The following is an 18,673-nucleotide window of genomic DNA, read 5'->3' as shown; positions in this document are numbered from 1 at the left end:
ATGTCCTCTTGTTACAGTGTTTTATTATAGTGTTGTTGAGGACAGGGAGAACAGAGATAAATGGCAGGGGAAGAGAGAAAAGGCAAGTGGAGAGAGAAGGAGAGGGATAAGGAGCGGGTGGATGTTTAGAGAAGAGAGGGAGAGAGAAGTGGCAGAAAGAGGGTGGTGAATGGATACAGTGTGAGGTCAAAATGACCTTGCTCCTCTCCAGAGTAAATCTGATTATGATCCCAACACGGTCTGGACAGATAGAATATCACTGAGATAAGGCAGAGATCAGGTTTCAGACTGAATCGATATGAAACTCAATGTCAGCAAGACATTGTCGACCTCAGCAATGCCCAATATGATACGCTTGTCACGATCGTCGACAGATGAAGCAGACCAAGGCGCAGCGTGATAAGCGTACATTCTTTATTTGTGTACACACACGAACCAAAACAATCAACCAAACGATACGTGAAGTCCTAGGTTAAACACAAAACCCTACGGAACAAGATCTCACAAAATACTAGTGCCAAACAGGCTGCCTAAGTATGGTCCCCAATCAGAGACATCGAGCTACAGCTGTCTCTGATTGGGAACCACCCTGGCCAACATAGATATAAATGATCTAGAACAAAAGCATAGAAAATGTAACAGAAACTCCACACCCTGGCTCAACATTTAAGAGTCCCCCGAGCCAGGGCGTGACAGTACCCCCCCCCCCAAAGGCGCGGACTGCGACCGCGCCACACCAACACAACGGGGTAGGGGCCGTGTGGGCATTCGGCTCCGGGCGTGACCACCACTCTCTCTCTACCCCCCCGTAGCGCCCCTGGTCTGGTCTGGCCCCGCTGGCCGGAGCTGGACTGGACACCGGTGGAGCGGATTGCTCTGGCTCCGGTGTGGAGCAGCTGACCGGTGCCGGACCAGGCACCAGTGGAACAGGCACGGACCGTGCCGGACTGACGATGCGTACCACTGGCTTGGTGCGGGGAGCAGGAACGGGCCGGACCGGGCTGACGACACGCACCACTGGCTTGGTGCGAGGGGCAGGAACGGGCCGGACCGGGCTGACGACGCGCACCATTGGCTTGGTGCAGGGAGCAGGAACAGGCCGGACCGGGCTGGCGACGCGCACCACAGGCTTGGTGCGGGGAGCAGGAACAGGCCGGACCGGGCTGGCGACGCGCACCACAGGCTTGGTGCGGGGAGCAGGAACAGGCCGGACCGGGCTGACGACGCGCACCACAGGCTTGGTGCGAGGGACAGGAACAGGCCGGGCTGGACTGTGGAGACGGACTGGAGGTCTGGAGCGGAGAGCTGACACAACCCGTCCTGGCTGAATGCCTATTTCCACACAATCTGTGTGAGGCATCAGCACAGGACGTACAGGGCTGTGCACTCGTACTGGCACTACAGCACGTGGCACTGGCGCAGGATATCCGGGACCGAGGAGGGGTACTGGAGGCCACGAGCGTTGAGCCGGCACACTCCGTCCTGGCTGCATGCCCACCTTAGCACGACACGTGCGTGGTGCTAACACAGGACGTACAGGACTGTGCCGGAACACTCGCGGCACAGTACGTGGCTCCGCATAACACGGAACCTGCCCAGTCTCACGCTGCCTAGCCTGAGTACGGGGAGTTGGCTCTGCTCTACCTCTAGGCTCCGCCAACCACCCTTCCAGCCCCCCAAACCTGGTGGCCTCCTCTCCTAGTCCGCCAATTCGCCCTGTAGCTGCCTCCAGCAGCCCCGTTGTCCACGCCGTGTGCCCCCCTCAAAAAAAATTACTTGGGGTTGCCTAGATATAAACGATCTAGAACAAAAGCATAGAAAATGTAACAGAAACTCCACACCCTGGCTCAACATTTAAGAGTCCCCCGAGCCAGGGCGTGACAACGCTGTTGGGTTGAGACCATTATGGGATTTTGTATCATAATAACTCAGTGATAACTGCATCACAATATCTGTTTTATCAGTATGAAAAATATATGCACTCACTAACTGTAAGTCGCTCTGTATAAGAGCGTCTGCTAAATGACTAAAATGTAAAATGTAAATCATGATAATTGAATTCTTATGAGACAGTAAAGGTTATTTTTGATTGAATGTAAATGTTGAGATCACGCAGGAACACGCTGTGTAGTTGACAGCGTGTTGTGTTGTTGTGTGTAGTTGTGTAACTGTGTGTTGTGTTCTTCTGTTGCAGCACTGGACGGTGTTTACAGAGGTGACAGAGGTCTTCATCCTGGTCCCTGCGCTGCTGGGGTTAAAGGGCAACCTGGAGATGACACTGGCCTCCAGACTGTCCACAGCGGTGAGTGTGCGTGTGTAGGTGCTTGTGTGGACATGTATGCTTGTGTGCGTGTGTGTGTGGGGTGTGTTCGCATTCAGTTATTTCTCTACATCAGGAGGAAGAGAGTGGAACTCTAGAAACCATAGTGTTTGCATAATATTCCAGTCAGATAAATCAGTATAACCAGTGGTGGAAAAAGTACCCAATTGTCATACTTGAGTAAAAGTAAAGATACCTTAATAGAAAATTACTTAAGTAAAAGTGAAAGTCAGCCAGTAAAATACTACTTGAGTAAAAGTCTAAAAGTATTTGGTTTTAAATATACTTAAGTATCACAAGTAAATGTAATTGCTAAAATATACTTAAGTAGTAAAAGTATAAATCATTTCAAATTCCCTATATTAAGCAAACCAGACAGCACCATTTTCTAGTTTTTTTAATTTACGGATAGCCATGGGCACACTCCAACACTCAGACATAATTTACAAACGAAGCATGTGTGTTTAGTGAGTCCGTCAGATCAGAGGCAGTAGGGATGACCAGGGATGTTCTCTTGAGAAGTGCATTAATTGGACCATATTGCTGTCCTGCTAGCCATTCAAAATGTAACAAGTACTTTTGGGTGGCAGGGAAAATGTATGGAGTAAAAAGTACATTTATTTTCTTTAGGAATGTAGTGAAGTAAAAGTAAAAGTTGTCAAAAATATAAATAGTAAAGTAAATTACAGATACCCCCAAAAACTACTTAAGTAGTACTTTAAAGTATTTTTACTTAAGTACTTTACACCACTGAGTATGACTAATATCAACATGATCAGCCTGTTGGAGCACAATAGAGAGTTTGACTGACGAGAGGCCTGCAGGTGGGCTACAGGTGAACAAACACTAATCACAGGTGTCTTAAAGCAGCAATCAGCAGTTGAAACAACAACAAAGTACGCTGCCCACCACTGTTTTGGTATAAAGTGGGGGGATGGGGCTTGAGAAATGTAACCACTCTCAAATTCAAAGACAGAGCTATGGATGCAAGAGCTGACCATCCATGATATCAGTTTTAACCATGTATTTTATGCTATACAGTGTTTGTTTACATTTACTTTCTTTACAAACATTGTAGTAAAACAAGCTCATATTTTGGTTTCTGATGGGGTACGACAGATTAACTAAGCTCATGAGGCATTTATAAGTAATATTCTTCAAGAATCAATGGGAACATATCATTAATTTATGTCCAAAAATGGATGTAGCAACTGCTGATTGCCCTTTTAACTCACACTCACCTCAGTGTATGAAGGGGCTTTGTCTTAGTTATCATGGAAACATTCAGCGTAAACTTGATGAAACCAGATGAGAGAGAGTTTAGTTTGATGTTTCCAGAAGTAAAGTAAGTAATTAAAGTAGCCTTTGGCTAGTGCGAGCCGAAACAGCTCATAGGAGCAGGAGCCTATCTCCTGTTTCTGTAGCGTGAGGCAGCTTGATGTACAAGTACACCCCCTGGATGGTACAGATGTTGGATCTTAAGTTGATCACTCTTTTGTCGCAGAGAATTTTCCTGATGCACCAGGAAATTCAAATGATCCTCGTGAGTGGCTGAAAATGAGCAGTTCTCTTTCTGTCCATGCGGGGGGCAGTCGAGTCATTGGGATCAGGGCTTGCTATCAAAATAATGTTATCTCTGACTTGCTCAAATGCTAGGCCTAGGTCCTACTACTGCAAACATTCAAATGTACAAAAATGTATCTGAAATGCAACCATACACATCAACAACCGTCGTTTTATATAGCTTAATAACACAATATAGATATTGGTCTCCGCTAGGCTACTACATACAAGTGTCTAGCAACCGGTGCCCCCGCACATTGACTCGGTACCGGTACCCCCTGTATATAGCCTCGCTATTGTCATTTTTACTGCTGCGCTTTAATTATTTGTTACTTTTATTTGGTATTATTTTATATTGTATTTTTGTGTGATTTTTCTTTTGGTATTCTTTCTTAAAACTGCATTGTTGGTTAAGGGCTTGTAAGTAAGCATTTCACTGTAAGGTGAATACCTGTTGTATTCGGCGCATGTGACAAATACAATTTGATTTGATTTGTAGGGGTATTCAACTCTTACCCTACGAGGTCCAGAGCCTGCTGGTTGTCTGTTCTACCTGATAATGAATTGCATACACCTGGCGTCCCAGGTCTAAATCAGTGCCTGAATAGAGGGGAACAATGAAAAAATGCAGTGGAACTGGCTTCGAGGTCCAGAGTAGAATTTGAGGGGTCTAGTGTATCCTAAGGTGAATGAACTGTCAAGATTTTGTTCAATCGTGTCCTGGGGTGGTCTAGCAGTTTGGGCCGCTGCCTTCAGCGCACACACATAAGCCTACATTCTCGGCCCACGCCCTTTTGGCACAAGAAACTCAATCCCCTGATTGACTTGATGTAGTTATACATTTCAAATATGGACAGTCCATGGTTATTTTACCCCCAATCTTGATTTTTTTTATGACCGTACCAGACACTTGTATAACATAAATAGGAAACAAATAAAGTAATAAGTCAGTAGGCTACACCAACATTAGTTTCCATTCATACAAGTGTCGGGTAGATTGCCACAGTAGATTTGCTGTGGTAAACAAGGAAATACTTTATTTCTATTGTACGGAACGCCTGTCAAATAGATAAATCGCCCTTAGTCTGTTCAAAATGGACTAAGTTGTTGCGATGAAAATACCAACTAGAGGGCGAACATTAAAGACTTTTGTTGCAAGCAGGACACCGACATCATCTTTTAGAGAGCGGAAATGAGGTCACCAATAATGGTTGCAATTCAGATCAGCTGTGCGGGTGAATTTAGTGCGTATTGATGGTTTAACGAGACATCAGTTGCCGATTATAAGGCTGCTGCCTTTTGAGGCAGAATTTCTAGGCAGGACGTCAAAATTGGCATGTCCCAATCTTCTGTCAAGGCGTCAGTGTAATGCGGTAGGCGAAGTCAGGCGCAGGACACAGAGCTAATCAGAAGGCGTACTTTACTCGAAGGTAAAAGAAAGAACATCAACCTCCACGCAGGGAGGGAACAAACCCGCACACTAACGACAGCCGAAACATGAACAAACACACACAACACACAGTGTGAGACAGAGGGTTAAATAGGGAAGACATCACTACATAATGGGAAACAGGTGTGACCAATAAAGACAGAACAAGTCGAACATAGATACATGGATCGGTAGCGGCTAGTACTCCGGTGACAACGAACGCCGAAGCCTGCCCGAGCAAGGAGGAGGGTCAGCCTCGGCTGAATCCGTGACATCCCATGTATCCTTCGCCGGGTAGGCTATCCCATAACACCTTGCGGCGCAGTGAAAATTTAACACAAAAATCTGAATGAATGGCAGACAGAAGTCACCGCTTGGGATAACATTTTCCAGAAGAATAAGGAACAACTTCAAAATGTAAGTATAACGTTTGTTTATTAACCAGATTATGTTAAAATTTTCAACAAATTACTTTCATATGAATTTTGAATTCAAATATGGAGTAACTGGTGTTTATCAGCCCATTGCCAAGCTAGCTAACACGTCGGATTCGATAGCTAGCTAGCAGGCGATTTCATCCTGCTTATCGGCTGTTTAGAGATGAAACACTAAACTAACTAATCATAGATTCAGCAATGTGTCAATTGTGAAGACCCATGCAGTTTTAAAATCATGAAATGATGAACTTGCTAGCCAGCTGAAGCAAATAGTTTTTTTCCCCATTTGTTTTCAGGGACTAAAGTGGGGACCTGATCGCGTTTCACATCATTGCATTGGCTTGGCAGGAGAAAACAGTCCTGCCGATTCGTTTGGAGGTAAGACATTTTAACAACATCTGATGAAAAATTTAGGAAATGCAGCCAGTTGTGTCCTGTTCAATCTAGGCTTACTAGCCAGCCAAGTTATTTGTGCATTCTGTTTTGCTAACTAGCTGCATGCAGTGTCTGTTTACCTATCTAATGTTAGCTAACTTTCTCTTGCCACTTTCCCTTCCCCTATTGTGTTGCACTATTGGGGTTGGTGTTACTAATTAAAATTAGAGGCTAAGTTTTCTACTGTTACTGTAAACAACTTGACCAAGCCTGAGAAAATATGCAAAACTGTTAACAAAACGATTGCACATTAATAAGTAATTCCTAAGTGAGGGACATTGTTGTGGCTTCAGCAACTTTTAATTTTTAATTTTTTTATTTCACCTTTATTTAACCAGGTAAACAGAAAATATATATACACTGTGTGAATGTAGTAAGTTATGGAGGTAAGGCAATAAATAAATGGGGCATAGTGCAAAAATAGTTACAATTTCGTAATTAACACTGGAATGATAGATGTGCAAAAGATGATGTGCAAATAGAGAAACTGGGGTGCAAATTAGCAAAATAAACAACAACTTGAACCAGCACTGAAATTTGAGCAATGAGGTTAATTTCTCCCCCCTTGTGCCTGCTTGTTCCAGGTTGAAGGACATCTCACGCTGACACCCTGCAGATGAACCTCTCAGCCACCAGGAAAATCACCATATCCCAGGATATTATTCAGGACATTGTAACTTATGAAGCTCATTCTAAAATACAGATGTGATTTCTGTCCCAGGGGATTGCACTGTGTGCAAGTCTTCAATTTAGACCACAATTAGTTGAATTAGGTGTTAGTGAAGGGCTGGAACAAAAACCTGTAAACTCCTGTCCTGTCTATAAAAACAAAAATGTGTCTTTCATGATTAAATTTGCGCTCAGGTACTAAACAAGCTTATGACTGTTGGAGGTTAATCTCCTTGAAATGTCCCTCACTTGGGAATTACTTATTTTGTACAATGGACTGTGTTTAAGGACTCATGCTCAGATATATATATATATATATTTTGTATGTATTCAAAATTACAAATGTTGATGTCTCCACATGTTTCTGGTTTTGAGGCTTGGGCATCTGGTGACTGCAGTTTATCTGTCTAATCCTATGCAAGGAGAGAGAAAGGCATCAATATTACAATGCTGTATTAATTTAATTGAATAGATACTCAGTTTATTAGGTACACCTAGCAATGGGTCGGACCCCCCTTTGCCTCCAGAACAGCCTGAATTCTTCAGTATCAAGGGACCTAACGTGTACCAGGAAAACATTCACCACACCATTACACCTCTGCCACCAGCCTGTGCCGTTGACACCAGGCAGGATGGGGCCATGGACTCCTGTGGACTCCTGCTGCTTACGCCAAATCTTCTGTTTTTTGTTTGTCGCACCATTCTCGGTAAACCCTAGAAACTGTAGTGCGTGAAAAGCCCCTGAGGCCGGCCATTGCTACTGGAACCCGCGCGCCTGGCACCGACGATCACACCACGCTCAAAGTCGCTTAGGTCACTCGTTTTGCCCATGTTAAGTTAAATCAAAACAGTAATTGAATGCCTGTCTGCCCCCTTTATATACCAAGCCAAGGCCACGTGGCGAACCATTTTCGTGAACGGGATGGTGTACCTAATACACTGGCCACTAAGTGTATATTCCTGTTTTATTTGCATTTATATAATTATATTGGACATGTTAACCTTTATCACATGCCAGTATTTGTTTTGCATCCAATGCATTTAGCTTACATTAGGATGAAGTATCCTAGGCCTTCTAATCTAGTTAGATTGCTTCATATCAACTTTCAATATTAGTTATCAACAAATATAAAACCATGTTATCGTAAACATCAGTGCCATTTAATAATATGCACGGGTGTGATAGTTGTGTGAATTAATCAAAATGCAAGCCTACTCATTAGAAAAAACTGCAGCTCTAATGCAATATTAGTTTCACAGTGAAACACCACTATTCTGGCTATTAATCATTCTTAAACAATCAGATAAATAGCCTATTTCGCTATCACAATGAATCATAGCCAGTATGATATCATGCATGCAAGCCTGTCATGTCCACAACGATGGAGCAGCAGACCAAGCAATATGCGAGAGGAGGACCCTATACCGTAGGATAATTAATCTGGTCGGTGTCAACTTAATTCATTAACAGGTACTGAGGAGATCGATTCTGTTACTTGTTTACTTGTTATTCGTGTCAGATATTTCCATTTTGGGATAGTTGTTCACTGAATTGCTAGCACTAGTTGCTCACGCTGCTACAGTGGCTACTTTGTGGCGCTCTGTGGAATGTGAATGCATTATAATGTGATGCTGCCTTCGAATCCCATCCCTAATGGAACTAACCTACTGGAAAAATGCTACCTACTGGTGCCTTTGGAGGCAAGCAGGCAGCTAGCTGCCTTTTGGATTGGTTAAATAATAACAGTGTGTGTTTGAGTTTGGTGTAGTTTTCCACTAATCAGTTTGGACACCTGTATACCTGTCTCCTCTCCAGACATAACAACGTCTGGCTGATTGTGTCAAAGCAAAAATATTTATGTTTCTCACAGACAGGCTGAACTTCTCATACCTACACTACATCAACAACACTTACCAACCTAACAACCAAAGTGTTGTTTGCAATTTATCTCCAGACTTTAGTCAATGGAGTTTTGAATTGTATGTGTCTGGTTTTGTAAGACCATTAACTGGCTAACTGGCCCAGATTCCAGCTCTCACACCTAATTTCTGTAACTTTGCTCAAAGTTTAACCAACAGCCTGGGACTGTTGTACCTGACACCAGTCAAGTGTTTACATCTCTATCAGGCTCTTAGCTCATGAGCTAACACCCAGCTAACAACACCAATGCGCTAACACACCAACACAACACTATTGTCCATTGTAGGCTGCAGGCAGAGGGGTGATTGACCTAGACGTGGCACACTGGTGTGACTAAAAGGAGGGGCTAGCTAGCCTCCTACACTCTTAGAAAAGAAGGTGCTATGTAGAACCTTAAATGGTTATTTGGCTGTCCCAATAGGAGAACCCAGGGCTGGTTCCAGGCATAAGCAACATAAGCTGTCGCTTAAGGCCCCCGACCGCTAGGGGGGCCCTGACCCAAAATATTATATTTAAATAAGGGGGGGGGGGACTCAATCGGGATCTCAACTTACTATTGAGAGCAAGAATAGTAGAATACACCAGGTGCAATTTAAAAATGTGGTTGTGCATCAGCAGTTTTTCTCTTGTTATGTCAGTCACTGACAGTCAATCAATTAGTCATGTCAACTAACAATTCTTAGATTGGTAGTTAGGCCCTATTCCCACTACGAGAGATGGAGAGTCTGAGGAGCAGTGTAGCGAAAGAGATCTACTTTTCAATTCACATTACATCATTGCCTTACCTTTCGTTGTGGCTGGCAATGCAACATTCTTGGTCTGCAGCTCAAATTGACCGTAAATATCACAGTAGCCACTAGCCAGTAAGCACAAACTATTTAACAATCTGAGCAACTTTTCTTCTAAAACATATTGCACTATTGAATAATGCAAACAAACCATATTACACTCTTGAATATTTTAATGATTCACAAGCATGTGCAGACAGTTAAAGGGTTTATTTTCTTGTCCGTACACATTTAAATTAGCTGACAATACACAGCCAAAACTAGCTAACAACATGCTTCATGATCAAGTAACAATAATGAACGTTTACCCCTCCCATACAAATATAAAAGCACAGTAACGTTATCATACAGTGTTCTTCATGTTATAATATAGGCTACACGGCTAGGTAATGTTAGCTAGCAAGCTAGCCCAATAATGGACTAAAGGAGCCTAACATTATTCCTTATAGTCCAATGACCTTACATGTTCTGTTTAAAGGCAAATTGGTTCTGGAAGCCAAAACAGCCAAATACTCCATCTAAACGTGAATCGATTCTCAATTGCAGTACGGTTCTAGAAACATTTTTTATTTATCTAGGCAAGTCAGTTAAGAACACATTCTTATTTACAATGACGGCCTACACCGGCCAAACACGGACGACGCTGGGCCAATTGTGCACCGCCCTATGGAACTCCCAATCACGGCCGGTTGTGATACAGCCTGGAATCGAACCAGGGGGTCTGTAGTGACGCCTCAAGCACTGAGATGCAGTGCCTTAGACCGCTGCGCCACTCAGGAGCCCATAAACATAACTCCCTCTACTTTCATATCACATCAAAATAATTGTACTAATGCAAAATACACACTTACTGTACACTGTTTCAACCAGTTTTAACACAGTTGCAGCCAACAGTATTTTTCAGTGACAACACTGTCACGATCGTCTGAAGAAGCGGACCAATACGCAGCGCGTGGAGTGAACATGATGACTTTATTTAATAAAGCAACCACAAAAAACAACAAATGACGATAGTGAAGTCCTCTGTAACACTGACAGAAACATGGAACAAAAACCCACAATACCCACGAGAAAACACACAGTATAAATATGGCTCCCAATCAGAGATAACGAGCCGACAGCTGTCACTCGTTACCTCCGATTGGGAGTCACCTGAATAATCACGAACAATCACCACACATAGAAATGAACCAACCAGAATACCCAACATAGAAATACACCCAAACAAGGAAAATGAACAACCCTGGCTCAATAATAAAGTCCATGGAGCCAGAGTGTCACAGTACCCCCTAAAGGTGCGCACTCCGGGCGCACCAGCATACAGTCTAGGGAGGGTCTGGGTGGGCGTCTGTCCATGGTGGCGGTTCTGGTCCAGGTCGTGGTCCCCACCCCCACCTTAGTCACTATCCGCTTCCGTAGCCCCCTCCACATGACCACCCCCAACTAAACCCACCTGGATTAAGGGGCGGCACCGGACTATGGGGCAGCACCGGACTTAGAGGCAGCACCGGACTAAGGGGCAGCACCGGACTAAGGGGCAGCACCGGGCTAAGGGGCAGCACCGGGCTAAGGGGCAGCACCGGACTAAGGGGCAGCACCGGACTAAGGGGCATCACCGGACTAAGGGACAGTACCTGACTAGCTGGCGGATCCTGGCTGGCTGGCTCAGGCGGATCCTGGCTGGACGGCTCTGGCGGATCCTGTCTGGCAGAAGGCTCTGGCTGATCCTGTCTGGCAGAAGGCTCTGGCCGATCCTGTCTGGCGGAAGGCTCTGGCCGATCCTGTCTGGCGGAAGGCTCTGGCCGATCCTGTCTGGCGGAAGGCTCTGGCTGATCCTGTCTGGCGGAAGGCTCTGGCTGATCCTGTCTGGCGGAAGGCTCTGGCTGATCCTGTCTGGCGGAAGGCTCTGGCTGATCCTGTCTGGCGGAAGGCTCTGGCTGATCCTGTCTGGCGGAAGGCTCTGGCTGATCCTGTCTGGCGGAAGGCTCTGGCTGATCCTGTCTGGCGGAGAGCTCTAGCGGCTCCGGTCTGGCGGACGGCTCTGAAGGCTCATGGCAGACGGGCGGCTTTGCAGGCTCAGTACAGACGGGCAGTTCAGACGGCGTTGGGCAGACGGGCAGTTCAGACGGCGTTGGGCAGACGGACAGTTCAGGCGCCGTTGGGCAGACGGGCAGTTCAGGCGCCGTTGGGCAGACGGGCAGTTCAGACGGCGTTGGGCAGACGGACAGTTCAGGCCCCGTTGGGCAGACGGGCAGTTCAGGCGCCGTTGGGCAGACGGGCAGTTCAGACGGCGTTGGGCAGACGGACAGTTCAGGCCCCGTTGGGCAGACGGCAGACTCTGGCCGTCTGAGGCGCACCGTAGGCCTGGTGCGTGGTGCCGGAACTGGAGTTACCGGGCTGAGGACACGCATCTCAGGGCTAGTGCGGGGAGAAGCAACAGGGCATGCTTGGCCCTGGGGACGCACCGTAGGCCTGATGCGTGGTGCCGGAACTGGAGGTACCGGGCTGAGGACACGCATCTCAGGGCTAGTGCGGGAAGCAGCAACAGGGCATGCTTGGCCCTGGGGACGCCCCGTAGGCCTGATGCGTGGTGCCGGAACTGGAGGTACCGGGCTGAGGACACGCATCTCAGGGCTAGTGCGGGAAGCAGCAACAGGGCATGCTTGGCCCTGGGGACGCACCGTAGGCCTGATGCGTGGTGCCGGAACTGGAGGTACCGGGCTGAGGACACGCATCTCAGGGCTAGTGCGGGAAGCAGCAACAGGGCATGCTTGGCCCTGGGGACGCACATAAGGGCTAGTGCGGAGAGCCGGAACAGGGCATGCTGGACCCTGGGGACTCACATTAAGCCTAGTGCGGAGAGCAGCAACAGGACGCACAGGACTCGGGAGACACACAGGAGGCTTGGGGCGTGGTGTAGGCACTGGTGGGAAAGGGCTGGCGACGCGCACCGTATCCCTGGTGCGAGTGGCCGGAACAGGCCGGGCTGGGCTGGGCTGGCGAAGCGCACCGTATCCCTGGTGCGAGTGGCCGGAACAGGCCGGGCCGGGCTGGCGAAGCGCACCGTATCCTTGGTGCGAGGGGTCGTAACAGGCCGGACCGTACTGGAGGCACACACCACTGGCTCTACCCCGGGAACTGGAACGGGCCGGACCGGACTGGATACACACCTCAGTCTCTCACGCCGTGCCTCTACATCTCCTTTCCCTACTTTGGCCAGTGACCCCCGTAACCTGGTTGCCTCTTGAATTCGCCCCTTCTCTGCCTCCGTTAGCCCCGTCGTCCAAGCCATGTGCCCCCCAAAAACTTTTTGGGGTTGCCTCTCGTCCTTCCAACGATGATGGCCCTGCTGGACGCCGTTGCTCCTCTCTCGCCAGGGCCTTGATCTTCCCCCAAGGTCCCTTGCCCCCCGAGCATGTCCTCCCAGGACCACGATTTGCCCACCTGGGCCATCGCCAGCCTCTCGAGCTCCTTACCAGGCGCTTCCTCCCATGTCCAGCTGTCTTGCTCCTGGACACGCTGCTTGGTCCTTCTATGGTGGGTTTTTCTGTCACGATCGTCTGAAGAAGCGGACCAATACGCAGCGCGTGGAGTGAACATGATGACTTTATTAAATAAAGCAACCACAAAAACCAACAAATGACGATAGTGAAGTCCTCTGTAACACTGACAGAAACATGGAACAAAAACCCACAATACCCACGAGAAAACACACAGTATAAATATGGCTCCCAATCAGAGATAACGAGCCGACAGCTGTCACTCGTTACCTCCGATTGGGAGTCACCTGAATAATCACGAACAATCACCACACATAGAAATGAAACAACCAGAATACCCAACATAGAAATACACCCAAACAAGGAAAATGAACAACCCTGGCTCAATAATAAAGTCCATGGAGCCAGAGTGTCACAAACACGTTTGTGGCTTCCGTCTTCTGTTTACACACAGGTGTTAGGAGACGCAGATAGCTTATTAGCACAGGGGGACAGCCGAAGAACCCTTTTCAAACCCTTTTTTCTAAGAGTGTATTCCTGGAACTATGTGGTAACTAAAATAATTAGCTCACTGCTGCTCTTAAGCACACCAATCCACACATTCCTTCCATTGGCTTGTGGGAAAACAGCTTAACAAACACAGCAGAATGTGATAAGCTTTGCCAGTTTTTTCCTGTCCTGACTAATGACCTGTGATGTAGGTGAATTGAGTGTAGGGCGCCCAGATATTGCTGTGGTGGGTAACCCCCATTCCAGGACTGGAAGGAGGAAGGATGGATGCATTTTTTATGTAACAAAGTCTAACTTTATTGCTTTCCTTGCTGTTGCGACTTGGTGGAAGCCAGGTGACTTGAGTGTGTATGATCTGGCAGATGAACTGTGTATGTAATTTGTTTGGTGTGACATTAGCCTACTCCCTTTCCGCCTAGAGTTATTATCTTGGATCTTGGCTGGCTCCAGTCGGCCACGTTTCTTTCCATGGAATTACTAATTATCAACAGATTAAGACCACTGTAAGTTTCCTAATGCGCTTATCAAAGAAAAAAGAGTTGATCCCAGGGGCTGAGGCAGAATGCCATACACATGACCACATCTCCGTCTTCTTTCTTATTTTGGTCTGCTGAAAATGGTTGTCTTTGTTTAGGGGTTGAGGGTAATCCGGGCTAAGATCACTCTCTCTCAATTCAATTCAATTCAATTTCAATTTAAGGGCTTTATTGGCATGGGAAACGTAAGTTAACATTGCCAAAGCAAGTGAAGTAGATAGTAAACAAAAGTGAAATAAACAATAAATATTAACAGTAAACATTACACTCAGACGTTCCAAAAGAATAAAGACATTTCAAATGTCATATTATGTATATATACAGTGTTGTAACAATGTGCAAATAGTTAAAGTACAAATGGGAAAATAAATAAACATAAATATGGGTTGTATTTACAATGGTGTTTGTTCTTCACTGGTTGCCCTTTTCTTGTGGCAACAGGTCACAAATCTTGCAGCTGTGATGGCACACTGTGGTTTTTCACCCAGTAGATAAGGGAGTTTATCAAAATTGGGTTTGTTTTCGAATTCTTTGTGGATCGCTGTAATCTGAGGGAAATATGTGTCTCTAATATGGTCATACATTTGGCAGGAGGTTAGGAAGTGCAGCTCAGTTTCCACCTCATTTTGTGGGCAGTGTGCACATAGCCTGTCTTCTCTTGAGAGCCAGGTCTGCCTACGGCAGCCTTTCTCAATAGCAAGGCAATGCTCACTGAGTCTGTACATAGTCAAAGCTTTCTCTCTCTCTCTCTCTCTCTCTCTCTCTCTCTCTCTCTCTCTCTCTCTCTCTCTCTCTCTCTCTCTCTCTCTCTCCTTTCTCCTTTCTACAAACAGTTGTTTTTGTAACTCTCTGTGATCCTTGTGTTTGAGCCTATTTGACTATTGGAATAATCATATTTAGTGGATGACTGCAGTCAGGCATTACTGCATTAGCTACCACATAGTGTCAAGAGCCAGCTTACTGTAGGCTACTCCCTGGCATACATTATTTGCATGGTTTAATGTAAATATTCATAATAATCATCATATCTGCTATTCCTGCTCTCTTTCTCTCTAAGCCTAAAAGAGGGATGAGTGCTAGGCTAAGAAAAAGTTAGCGGGGGGTAGCTAGCTATTGTAATTTACTGTCACACACTAAACCCTTAGAGATAGCTACACACTGCCTTATCTCACCACCAGCTCATAGCCTTCAACATCAGGGAAAACACACATACACCAACAGAAAAACAACCAAGGCTAAAGCCTACGTGACATTGTGGCCTATTCTGGCAGAGCCCTTGCTGCCGTCATCACACGCCATCAGTGGTGTGTGTGTTTCTGTGTGAGCGTATGGTTTCTTTATTGTTTGGGTGGCTGGTGTGTGTAGTGTAGTAGTGTGACCTGCCCTGTCTCTTATCCCCCTGCCCTGCACACCCTTATCCACCATGCGGCCGACTCCACTTATCTCATCTCTCTCTATACACACACACACACACACACACACACACACTCGGACACATACTCACAGGCACATACACATGCACATACTGTCATGCTGACACTGAGGCAGAGTCGCTGTGACCGAGTCAGGGACACTTCAGTAGTGTTAGGGCTAGTCCCATATGTGTGTTCAGAGGGAACAGAAGCTCATGTTGAAGCTGGGACTTAGAGGCTAATGTGGTCCGGCTCTGAACCAACTCCTCCCTTTCAACTTCTTTCTCTAGCTCGCTCTCTTTCTCTCTCTCTCTCTGCTCTCCCTGCTCTGTCCTTCAACAAACATTTTCTCCTCTCTCCTTATAAAGCATTATCTCTGTTATTGGCAGTCAGGAGCACTCTCATGTGACTAGTCACTAGAGCTTGATGTAGTGTTGTTGCCTGAGGAGTGAGAGAGTGTGTGTGTGTGTGTGTGTGTGAGAGAGATATATTAAAAAGCTACTCAGCATCTCACCCTGTTTGAGTACTTAGAAAAAGCCTCCTTCCATCTTGCCTTTCCGAGTATCCTAATCACAGATCTAATATTTTTTATATATTTGTTTCTTTTTACAGTATATGATATTGGTTCAATTGCATAGCTCACCCTGTTGGACTATGCATAGTTGTGTAACATAGCCTGTAAAGAGCGTTTACAGTAAGACCATTATTTGACCTATTGTATTTTTTACGACATTGCCGGGTAATCAATGGAAGGATCATTGGAAGAAAGGAAGGAGAGATGGTTTCAAACACGGCCCCTGAAGACTCAGCCTTCCTCTTTCAACCCCCCTACCTGACAGACACAGATACAGAAACAGACACCACACGCCTCTGAGCAGAGTGGTCATTAGGCTCATAGCCTCTGACACACACTGTCCCTCTGTTGGACAGCCACTTTATGCTTGAGACTATGCATAAGAAAGACGTGTGTGTGTGTGTGTGTGTGTATGTGTGTGTACAGAGAAAGAGAAAGATGAGATAAGTGGAGTCGGCCGCAGCATGGAGGGGTCAGAGCTCCTTTGTCAAGAGAACTGAACCCTGATTGTTCTGACAGAACCCAGTGCCAACGTCACAGCGCGCGCACACCGAACACATTTTCATGTACACTTCTACACACTCAATTGTACATATTCTCTGCTTTTGAAGCATCATGATTCTGGTTACTTTTCCTCGATTCAATCCGTGGTCAGTCAGACATAGTTGTGTGCTGTGGTCTTGGTCTCATGGTCACCTGTGTTATAGTTATGTTATGGTTGTGTTGTGGTTATGGTCTCATGGTCACCTGTGTTATAGTTATGTTATGGTTGTGTTGTGGTCATGGTCTCATGGTCACCTGTGTTATAGTTATGTTATGGTTGTGTTGTGGTCATGGTGTCATGGTCACCTGTGTTATAGTTATGTTATGGTGGTGTTGTGGTCTTGGTCTCATGGTCACCTGTGTTATAGTTATGTTATGGTTGTGTTGTGGTCATGGTCTCATGGTCACCTGTGTTATAGTTATGTTATGGTTGTGTTGTGGTCATGTTCTCTTACGGTCTCCTGTGTTTCTCTCTGCAGGCTAATATTGGTCAGATGGACTCAGCCAAGGACATGTGGAAGATGATCGTTGGAAACCTCGCCCTCATCCAGGTACGGAACACTCTATAACATTCCACCACACCTGCATGGAGCACTGTGGAACACAGAAAACCATTCAACACATTCTCAAACAAAACATGTGCATGGAATGATGGAACACAGACATAAAAAATAACAAGTCCAATCACAGTGTGTCCTGGTAAGGTGACATTTTGTTACAATAACTGGACAGAGTTAGATGTACAAGTGCTCTTATGTGTAATATTTGAGTGGTTCCTGGAAGCCCCCCAACCCCAGCACTTTGGATCTCTGTCAGTCACATAACCTGCTAGAGGGGGTCACTGTGTGCTGGGTCAGCTCACCAGGGGGTTACAGTACTTCTCTCTCTCGCTCTCTCTCTCTCTCTCTCTCTCTCTCTCTTGCACACGCACACACACACACACTAAGCCTCCTCAGGTCGACGAGACGTTTGCTGCAGTGACACACACACACGTACAGTATAGTTTACCCCTTCTCTCTCTGCCCTCCTCCCAGGTCCAGGCCACGGTAGTAGGGTTCCTGGCGTCCATCGCCGCGGTGATCTTTGGCTGGATCCCCGAGGGAAACTTTAGACTGGGACATGCTATCCTGCTGTGTGCCTCCAGTGTGGCAACCGCATTCATCGCTTCTCTGATACTAGGTACCACTAGAAGAATAATTATATCAGATACAATTTAACCCCAGATACAATTTAACCCCAGATACAATTTAACAACAATTAAACTGTGATCAAATGAAAATGGACAATATATGTTACACATTTCCATAAAGCTGATTATGATTGGTGTGTTTAACATTAAGCCCCTACTTCTGTCTGCAGGGATCATTATGATTGGTGTAATCATCGCATCCAGGAAGGTGGGCATCAACCCTGACAACGTGGCCACGCCCATCGCTGCCAGTCTGGGAGACCTGATCACCCTCTCTCTGCTGGCTGGCATCAGCACAGGACTATACAAGGAGCTGGGTATGCACACACAGACACTTGAGATCACAGAATTAATAATAACACATACTACATGAGACACACTACTTGAGTCACATACACACATCTCACCAACACCCACTCTGCGTTATACTTACAGTGGGGGAAAAAATTATTTAGTCAGCCACCAATTGTGCAAGTTCTCCCACTTAAAAAGATGCGAGAGGCCTGTAATTTTCATCATAGGTACACGTCAACTATGACAGATAAATTGAGGAAAAAAAATCCAGAAAACCACATTGTAGGATTTTTAATGAATTTATTTGCAAATTATGGTGGAAAGTAAGTATTTGGTCACCTACAAACAAGCAAGATTTCTGGCTCTCACAGACCTGTAATTTCTTCTTTAAGAGGCTCCTCTGTCCTCCACTCGTTACCTGTATTAATGGCACCTGTTTGAACTTGTTATCAGTATAAAAGACACCTGTCCACAACCTCAAACAGTCACACTCCAAACTCCACTATGGCCAAGACCAAAGAGCTGTCAAAGGACACCAGAAACAAAATTGTAG

At 46.0% G+C, this 18,673-nt stretch overlaps 1 protein-coding gene across 2 annotated transcripts in view; it reads left to right on the top strand.

Annotated features, from left to right (window-relative positions):
* The window catches only part of LOC121577679 (solute carrier family 41 member 1), a 55,661-nt gene that overhangs the window by 19,425 nt on the left and 17,563 nt on the right, over positions 1-18,673 (top strand). For both annotated transcript variants that reach the window (XM_041891452.2, XM_041891451.2), the window contains exons 3-6: positions 2,195-2,302; positions 17,117-17,188; positions 17,672-17,816; positions 17,997-18,143. In XM_041891452.2, the coding sequence (XP_041747386.1) occupies positions 2,195-2,302; positions 17,117-17,188; positions 17,672-17,816; positions 17,997-18,143 (472 nt within the window). The remainder of the gene's footprint in view (positions 1-2,194; positions 2,303-17,116; positions 17,189-17,671; positions 17,817-17,996; positions 18,144-18,673) is intronic.

The sequence above is a fragment of the Coregonus clupeaformis genome, chromosome 12 (genome assembly GCF_020615455.1).
Source record: "Coregonus clupeaformis isolate EN_2021a chromosome 12, ASM2061545v1, whole genome shotgun sequence".
Taxonomy (NCBI): Eukaryota; Metazoa; Chordata; class Actinopteri; order Salmoniformes; family Salmonidae; genus Coregonus; species Coregonus clupeaformis.
This window is presented reverse-complemented; position numbering and strand designations above follow the sequence as displayed.